This window comes from Struthio camelus, chromosome 5 (genome assembly GCF_040807025.1).
Source record: "Struthio camelus isolate bStrCam1 chromosome 5, bStrCam1.hap1, whole genome shotgun sequence".
Taxonomy (NCBI): domain Eukaryota; kingdom Metazoa; phylum Chordata; class Aves; order Struthioniformes; family Struthionidae; genus Struthio; species Struthio camelus.
This window is the reverse complement of record NC_090946.1, coordinates 69,735,311-69,744,950: the sequence shown is the minus strand read 5'-3', so window position 1 is coordinate 69,744,950 and position 9,640 is coordinate 69,735,311. Positions and strand designations below refer to the sequence as shown.

The 9,640-nt window shown below is 49.4% G+C and overlaps 1 protein-coding gene across 4 annotated transcripts in view; it reads left to right on the top strand.

Moving 5' to 3' along the window:
* The first annotated feature begins 353 nt into the window (after positions 1-353).
* Positions 354-9,640, top strand: part of CCDC85C (coiled-coil domain containing 85C) — a 120,410-nt gene continuing 111,123 nt past the window's right edge. For 2 of the 4 annotated variants that reach the window (XM_068947006.1, XM_068947005.1), the window contains exon 1: positions 360-1,859. In XM_068947006.1, coding sequence (XP_068803107.1) covers positions 1,148-1,859 — 712 coding nt within the window. In that variant the 5' untranslated portion in view covers positions 360-1,147. Of the gene's footprint in view, positions 1,860-9,640 lie in introns of all 4 variants that reach the window. The other 2 variants (XM_068947004.1, XM_009675471.2) reach the window with 2 other exon arrangements.

Below are 9,640 nucleotides of genomic sequence, written 5' to 3'. Positions count from 1 at the left end.
CTGGTGCTCCCTCCGCGCACACGGCTGGGGGCGGCGGCGGGGGGGTGGGAGGAAGCAGGGCAAGGAAAAAAAGGTGGATGAAAAGAAAACAAAAAACGGTGTGGAAGAAGGGGGGGGCTCAGCGGCGGAGAGCAGCGCGGCGGCGGGAGGCGGGCGCGGCCCTTCCCTTTGTACCTGCCGTTTGAAGGCGCCTGGCGGCCCCGCATTGGCTGCGGCGGCCGCGGCCCCGGCAACCCGAGCCGGCGGCGGCGAGCGGCGCACCGGGGTCCGGCCAGCGCCCGGCCCGGCCCGCCCCCGGCAGCCAATGGGGCAGCGGGGGAGGGCCGGGGCCGCGAGCCGAGCCGAGCCGAGCCGAGCCGAGCCGAGCCGAGCCGCCGGCAGCAGCGCCCGCCGCGCCCGCTCGCCTGCTCGCCGCTCGGGCAGGGCCGCGCCGCGCCGCGCCGCGCCTCCCGGCCCGCCAGGAGGTGGGACCAGCCCGGCCCTGCCGCCCGTCTCCTCCTTCCCGAGGGCTGAGCCATTCCGGGAGGGCTCCGGCTCCTCGCACCGCTCCTCGGCAGCGCCGCACGCCGCGGGCGCGGACAGCCGCCGCCGCTGCACCGGGCTCGGCCCCACGTCTCCGTGCGGGCCGGGCCGTGCCGTGCCGTGCCGGGCGAGGTGGGCTCCGCCGGAGCGGATTGATGGTGCGGTTTCTCTGCGCGCATTTGCCGGGGAGCGGCGGGCTGGGGGGGGCGGCGGAACAAGTGGCAGGAGCGAATTGGGGGCGGGGGCCGGCCGCCGCGTAGTTGTTTTGCCCGGGGTAAGTTGACCGATTGCTGTTGGAGGCTTCATTCCGTGGGCTGCAGCGCTTCCCTCCTGATTCACTGCCACCCCGAGCCCCGTTTGGGGGAGGGCGTGTGCGTGGTTTTTTGTTCGTTCTTGGTCCCCCCCTCCACCTCCGGATTGCTTTTTTATTATGGGGTCTGCGGGAGAGCAGATCACCCAGAGTGGCGTTGCTGTTTTCCCTTGCCCAGCGCTCTGTGGAGAACTATAGTATTTCTTCCCCAAGATGCTGCGGTAAATTTTAGTCCCAGGAGATCAGGCGAACAAAATAATCCAAATAACCCGGACCATTTGTTACTGTTTAAGAACAAACGCTCTCTAGGCACAGATGATGGCAAAAAATTCCCTGGAAGGGTCTAAAGAAGACCTGAGCAAAATTTCAGAAGAGGAAATGCTGAGGTGGAGCAAGGAAGAGCTAGTGAAAAGACTGAGGAAAGTGGAGAATGAAAAGATGAACTTAATGGTGGAACACGGCAACTTAATGAAGGATGTGAACCGGCGGCTGCAGCTCCACCTGCACGAGATCCGCGGGCTGAAGGAGGTGAACCAGAAGTTGCAGGACGATAACCAGGAGCTGAGGGAGCTCTGCTGCTTCCTGGACGACGACAGGCAGAAAGGCAAGAAGCTGTCGAGGGAATGGCAGCGGTTCGGGAGGCACACGGCCAGCGTGATGTGGAAGGAGGTGGGCATGTACCAGCAGAAGCTGAAGGACCTGGAGGCAAGGCAGGAGACCCTGCTGAGGGAGAACGTGGAGCTGAAGGAGATGGTGCTCATGCTGGACGAGGAGCGGAGTGGGGCTGGTTCGCGGAGCTCCATTGACAGCCAGGCCAGCCTCACCAACCTCAATGGTGGGTCGGGCACCAGGGACGTGGGGGACGGGAGCAGCACCTCCAGCACAGGCAGTGCAGGAAGCCCCGACCACCATCATCACCACCTCCACCACCACAAGCCTGGCGACAGCAAGGCTGGGGCCATGCGAAGGTCTATGGATGACCTGTCTGCGCCCCTTCACCACCGGAGCATACCCAACGGCCTCAACGGTGAGCGTTTCCCCAACCTCCCCCCTCCTCACTCCCCTTGCAGCAGGTGCAACCAACTTTGCCCTCTGCCGTGTGCTGATCTCTCCATCCCCCCTTGTCAGTGGGATGAGAGATGCCTGGGGGGCTGTGTCCAAGCCGTTCCCATCCCCTGCAGTCCTTGGTGACCGCAAGGGCTTTGGAAGAGCAGTCAAGGCAGCTGGGGGGACTGGGTAGGTGCACCCATGTGCGGGGCGGTGGCGGTGCTCACCTGGTGCAGAGGCAAGCGACTCTGCAGTGCCTGCACTGAGGGCAGTCTCCTTGGCTACATTACTGATCTCTGGGGTTGAGGGATGAAGGCTTTTTTATCTGGAGGGTTTCTGGGGGGGTTTTTTTGCCTTTTTTTTTTTTTAATGGCAGGCTGAGCCTGTATTTTCAGAGTTACATAGACATTGATTTCTTCCTCTCCTTCTCCTCTCCCCGTTAAAGATTTTGTTTTATATTTGGCTTGTTTACCAGCTAGTTTCATGAGACTGATTAAAGCCTGTATGAGATTTTGGAAGCAATTGATTAAAGTCTGGGTCTGCCACATAAAGCATCACCTGTTAGCTCCCTGGGCTCTCAGGACAGGCTGGCTGTTGCATGCTGAACAATTTTGGCTAGGTGAAACTTGGCTTCCCCGCACTCCCCATCAGAAATAGGAGCTTTGTTCGTAGCAAAGAGATTGCTCTCGAAGGGACATTCATAATTTTGTTCAGCCTAGTCGTTAAAGTTAGAAACAAGCTCCATTGTGAAATCATGCCAAGCCTTCTCTGGCACTGTATAGTCCAGCAAAGTTTCTCCTAGTGTCATAATACTGATCAGGCATTAAAATAATAATATTGGATTATCCCAGAATGTCTTTAAAATGGAGATTTTTTTTCTTTTAAAAAGGTGAAGAGGGGAAATCTGGAAACCAACAAGATTTCAAATTTGACATTTAAAAGGAGTAGTTTGGAAGAGCGGGTTAGCAGGAATCAAACCAAGTACCAGTCTAAATCCTTAGATATGACTCCTGGAATTTCAGCCTTCTTAAGCCCTTTTTCCAACCAGAGGGAAGTAGTCTTTAGTCAGGGATACACATCTCCCTCCTCCAAGCACAGAAACTGCCCCCTCAGTCCTGTCAGCCAGCCAGCAGGGATGGAGAGCCCGGGAGATTGACTCTGACTGATTTTCGGCTCTGGCTTGCACCGCAGGAGAGGCCACTGAATGTCTAAAGGGAGAGAAGATGAGAGGGCAGGCGGGGCGCTGGGGAGGAGAGCAGCTGGATGTGACTGCCAAGTAGTGCTTTCTTCAGTTCCCAGAGCTTTCAGTAGTCTTGGCGGGACCAAGGAGTGCTGGTCCTAGTCTTGGTGATTTATGGCAAGTCCTCAGTGCCCCAGGAGATCTGAGGCCACGCAGCACTGATCAGCCCGGTGGTGTGTTCATGGATGAATTTGCCATGCTTGGTTTGGCTGCCGCAGCTGTATTTCCCCGCTCATGGCTGGAGACATTGCAGCCACCTAATCCAGTGGACAGCGTTGCTGGTTTAAACAGTGATCCCCAGTCAGCAGAGGTTGCAGGATACAGCAGGCATCGTTAAAAATGTGTTTCCTTCTCTCCCTCTGCTAGTGTTTTATTAATTGGAAATAACCTGTTTGTTAATTTGCAGATAGCTTCTGCTCCTGATGTGACTTTGTTTTTGTAAAGCATTGCTATTCACAGAGGCCCACAGTGCATGTGGTAGCTACTGAATGTGCCGTTACTGTTTTGGGACAGAAGGGCCTTGCAGCTCTCTTCTATGAACCTTAAACCAAAATCCGTTTCTGGTACTGCACTGCTCTCTTGGACAAAGTGACTTGAATTCATTGCTGTTAACCGAGGACTCCTGTGAATCTGAGATACTGCTGAGGCCTCAGAGCTCTCCCTTAAACCCAGTGAGGCACCATGGGAAGCTTTACCTGGAATTCAGCTATTTTGGTGTGGATGAAGAGGAAGGTCTCTGCTTGCAGAGCTTGGTCCCTGTTTCTGTGCTCAAATGCTGTATGTGGGACCTTGCCCAGTCGCATCATCTGGAGATGACTGAGAGCTGAGTCTAGTTCCCCTATAGAGGGAAACTGCAGGGAGTTGCGGTAAAGCATGTGCACGTGCATATGTTTCCATGCATGCTTCTGCGACCTTCCGCATGCTTCTGCCTATGAAGGAGCAGTATGGGCTAACACAAACATTTCAGAAGTGACCCTGGTGACTTAGTGACTTCGCTTTAAGGGGTGTGTGACTTGAGCTGTGGAAGATGGTCTCTGTAGGAAGCACTCAAGCTAACTCTACAGCCAGCCTGCCTGGCTTTCTGAGGATGGGGCAGATATGATCAACACTCTAAGCTAATAATCCTTGTAAAGATGCAAACAGGCCCATTCTCTCCATTTAGGTAGTGAAGCTGTAAAATGATTTAAATAGTTGTTGTTCTCAGATAGCATCAGTATTCAGCGAGGCCATTTCCCTGAATGTGCCTTTGGAAAAGTCTGTGAATAGGTATTCAAATGCAAAGCTTATCTGGCCGCTTTTTGACTGACAGCAAGAAGTCTGGCGAGGAGGCTTACTTGGGACCACGCGGGATGCCATTAAGCTGGGGACACAATGTGGACGAGCAAGGCAGGTGAACACAAAGAATCCAGAAAGTCAGGTCGGTGGAGGAGCTGCCCCTGAGCAGCCCCTGCAGCGTGGGATTCTCTCCGTTTCTCCTAGCACCTTCTCTGTTTTCAGTGCATGAAGGTGCAGTTTGTATTTTAGCCTTTTTTTACTCTTTTGCTGATGAATTTTTTTCTGTGGGTAAGAATGGAAGGGAGGCAGAGGAGAAAGTGGCATTTCATTTATAGGTTACAAAATTCAGCCTGCTTTGCTCCTGCCTCATTTCTGTAAAACACTGTTAGTGGATAAACCAGAAACTGCCTGGCCAGCACAACTAATACATTAATGAACAGCCCTCACATGCTTTCTTTTGGAGGATGGAGACAAATCCAGGGCAGAATTTAGCGTCTGTACTAAGAGAACACAGCGGAAGCCTTAGACAACTGATAAGAGCGAGGTATGGTGAGCTATTTACTATATGACTTTATGTACTATAGGAAACTAGAAAATCATAAAATTTACTTCCTCTGGTAGTGGTATCCTTTTGCTAAGGCTTCATGCGGTGCTCTGCTTTTCTAGGTATTAAGCAGGATGTTTTCACTTGTTTAATGCTTTTCTGAAGGAGTTAAGAGCATGGCAACTGTTAAATGCTCCTAGGAAGGTAGCTTTTTAATGAAATCTTGGCAAGCAGAGGTGGATTAAATATTCCTTCCTTCCTCTTGAACAATCCTTTTGAAGTGAGTTGGTAAGCCAGGACTTGATTTATTGGCTCCAGTGACCTGACCCAAGGTGAGACTATGGACTTGAAACTCTAAATTTGTAAGGTATATTCAATATAAATGGTACCCGTCAGGGTTTTTGAAAAAAGAATCTGTGATCCATCTTCCTTTCTCTTTTCTAAAGTCTATTTATTCTTATAACTGGCATTTTGGAAGCCAGTACCTGGAACCTGATGACCAAGTAACTGCTCATGGAAGATAAGAGGAATGATAGTGTGAAATCAGCTAATCTTGGATGACACATATAATCCTACGCAGCTCTGGATATTGTGCTGGGATCTAAGGGGAAGTCTGTTAGGCTTGAAAGTTTCCGTTTTCTGCTTACTGGCGTATAAGCAGGGGAGCTTGACTGCAGAGATAGAGACACCTTCAAGCTACATGATGGGAACTGGGCAGTTACATCTATATTGAGCAATGTGTCACAGTTCCCATAAATCTAGCCACAGATCCAGGACAGAAATCTAGGCACAGTTGCTATGCTTTGCTTGCCCGAGTGCTTTGGGCTTATACTTTGTGTGCACAGCAGGAGTCTACGTGCATGGGCATGGTCTTTCCAAACTTCCAGATTTAGGCAGCCCAGTTGGAGCTAATGGCATTGCTACTTCTTGTTTTATGCCAGAATAAAGTTTCCAATAAAAGAGAAGAGCTGCACTGGGTCATATTAACGTGACCTGCAGGAAGTTAAAAGCCTTCAGGTGCCTTAGTGTATGTCCCTGGACTGTGGGAAAACTGGGAGGAGTGATTCAGAAGTTCCCTGACGCCAGATAAAATGCTTCCACTGATTTTAGGTGTCTCTAGATCTGACTCAAATGACTGTTTATCCGATAACAATCTAAAGGAGGACAATTGGCTTCAGTAGGATTTGTGTGCACATCTGGGACACTGGAGAGCTGATAATAAAGAGCAAATGTGCCCTTGGTGCCAGTGCAGAACAAGTCAGCCTTGTCTGCAGGGGCTGTGTCCGTGCCAGTCATGGTGAGCCATCACCAGTGCTGTGACAGTACTGCGGGCAGGCAAGGTGTGATTTTTACCAGTCCAGTTTAACGCTGCCTTGAGACAAGCGTAAGTGCGAATTGTGGCTTTCCTCGCCTACACTACAAGCCTGGAGTGATACAAACACGCTAGCTGCTGATGTGTAACTGGGACAAAATCCAGTGCATGCAAGGCTTTCAGGCATTAATATTTTTCCCTTCATCAGCTAAATTTTGTCTTTAGAACTTCTCATTCGTCTTCCACTAAAGCTGTTTGTTCTGGGTTCCCAAAATTATTGATGCTGTTTCCAGTGTCTCCTTGACTTTATTCCACTTGAATGAAATGTTAATATATTTATCAGCATGAATAGGTTTCTAAAAAACATTCGTAAGAACATCAACACTTGAAACCAGGAGTGGTCAGAAAGTGTAGGAAAGCCATGGACACAGCAGATAGCCCGTTGTGGCGGAGGCATTAATAAATGGCCTATCACTGCTCTCTGCTCCAGTGGAAGAAGAATGGTCTCTCTGGGTGAGGGGGTGGGAAGTTCTCTAGTTCTATTGATTCCCACTTGTAAATGTCCACATATTTACCTAGAGGATACAATATATTACATTTAAAATGGTGGCAAAGAGAAGTAGCTGTTCCCTGTGGGTTGATAATGATCTGATGTGCAGCCACATCTGTACTTATTTCTCCTCTTCTTCTCACACCCTTTGGGCCAAAGTCCTTTTTTCTTTTTTATTAGAGTATTTATAGTCAATATACATAATATTTACTGGGACACATTAGTGAGGCCTCTGAAAAGAGAAGATACAGGGGCAGAAGTAAAGAGTGAGGTTCAACTCATTTAACTTGAGGTATTTACAGTACAGACTTTAACACCTTGGGCTCCCTTTATAGGCAGTGGGGAGAGAGGGACACTTCCATGTTACGATTCACACAACCTACCCTAGGAGGAGGAGAGTTGCACGCTGAACATGCCCTTTCTCTCCCCTGATGGGAAGGCAGCGTAGATAACTAGTTCATAGATAATCATCTAAAGTCAGGCAAGATTAATCCTGGTCAAGGTGTCGTGGTGACCGTTGTTCATTCTTGCAATGCAGCTGTGCTAGCCCTGCTGAAAGGCAGGATATCATTTCTCTCCCTCATGTCAGGTGTCACTCCTTGCAGTCCCATGCCGAGAAGGCACAGCAGCCTGGCTCTCGTATCAGAGAAGGCTCTCTTCTCTGTAAGGGAGATGTATCAGAGCTAAATGGCCCCTGCCAACCTTAAGATGTGGAATAGGGTTTTGGCTACTTAGAAAATTGTATCTTTCTTGTATCAATAGCACTTTTTATCCTCTGCACATTGCATTAACTTTTTTTTTTTGTTGATACTGCTGTATTTAACGTGACAGTATTTCTGGTGTTGTAGGCAGCTACATGGAAGTTACGTGTAATTAAACAAGGAAACTTGCCTTGGGTTGATATAGTAAATGTAAGACCTCTGTAGAAATACCTGCCTCCATCCCTCCTGTAAGTTTATTGAGCTCTGCTAATAGGTTTATAAATGCTGAGATTTCAGACACTAAGATGACAGCTTGAGTTTCGTACAGCCAGCAGTTGTTGTCCAGTCATCTAAGGGGCTTCAGTTTTGGAGAGCTCAGCTTGTGGTATCTTTTTCACTGTCATTTCTCTATCTCCCTCCCTGCTCAGGTGTTGAATGTGTGCTAGCCCTTTAGACTCTGAAACTTGAGGGCAGCTGATATCCTTGAAAAGAAGGCTTGTGACATTTAAACTGGGTACGTAAATTGGACTTTATCTGGAAATATATACTCTGTAGTCCTGCGGTTTTCTTTTGTTTTAGTCTTTCAGTTTTCTAAAGAGACATTTTGCTCTCAGCTGTCCTGTTGAAGGAAAGAACTTGTATTGATTAGAAGGCAATTTTCTATGGGCCTTTGATGGAATTATCCACTTGTATTTGTCAAACGCAATCAAAATAAGGGGAATAAGCTGTGTTGGTTAAATGTACATGATTTGGTCCTCTGGAGACATTTCATCGAATAAAGCTGAGGATTGAATTAAATGGTGATCTAATTAAGTGGCAGGCATGGCATGGGAACCCAAAATGTAGCCCTGGCATGTGTTTTATTTGTGTGTGTATGTAAGAAGAGGGGCATGAACACTAATGCTGAATGAGGCTTAGGAGAAGGGTGTCCTTTAAAAGCTTGAGGATTAATGCTTGGTGGAGCCATGGGGCCATGAAGGAGAAGGGCAGGCGGGCCCACCAGTTGGTGGTGGCATGGTGCTAGCATCGCTTTCTCCTGGCCCAGCCTGGGAAGGGGCAGGGCTGTGGCCTCGCTCGCTCGTGTCTCACTCAAACACATCCACGGCGGCGCCTGCTGATGTTGTCCCGCCGGACTGTTCCTGCGACATCCTCCTGTGTTCGGGCTGGTCTTTGGAGATGCTCTGGAAGCAGAATAAAGATAGAAAGTGGCTGATCTCATTGATGGGCATGATGTGGGTGAGAGGCTTAAACGGGCAAAAATGTTTGGTGTGTGTATGTCCTGAGGCGTGGTGTAAGGCAAATGAAAAGATTTACAAACCCGCTGCAGATACTTGACCCCAAGAAGGCTAATTAATGCTGAAGCTCTTCCCATGCTCACAATCGAGCTGTAACGCTTCCTGCTGCAAAACACACGGCGGTGGCGGCGGCCTCGTGGAGCAAGGGAGGTTTGGGGCCATGTATCCAGCTTTCCTGAGGCTTTGCAGCGATTGGCTACGTTTGCGACTGCATTCTGTATTTTTAACCTGACTTTTTGTCTGCGAGCCAGAATTCATCCTGCCCTGTCTCCAAATGTCATCATCCCCTTGTGGTTAACTTGCTGCAATTCATGAAACGCTTGGCTGCCAGAAATAGTTATGTGCAGAGGTTCCCCCGCACGTGGAGCGGGCAGAAATTTGCAGGCAGCGCTGCTAGGCACTCGCACACTAACATGTCCACCAAGAGGAAGTTGACCCACTTCTGCAAATAGATAACTCCTGGCAGAAAAAGTAACACTGTCTCAGAGAATCTGTCTTTCTGTTGCCTACTGAATTGTGAAGCGAAAAGCAAGCTAGCTCCATCTTCTGAATTAACAGTTGTGCGAGCGCAGTGCTCCCCATTGAAACGGGAGCGTGTAAAGCAGCCCTTGAGCTGAGGAAGGCTTAAAATGGCCACAATTCATTTGTAATTTTTTTTTTTTTTGATAATGAGTGCTTTTGTTAGTGAATGAGGTATGTGGAGTTCAGGACTCAGCTGTTCTTAGGCATTAGGAAACATTTATCACCATGGCAATTGAAGGCTGCGGTACAGGTTATTTTGAACACTTTTATAGTTGCTCACGTCTGGGCTGAGACCATTTATGCCAGGTTACCTCTGTCTCCA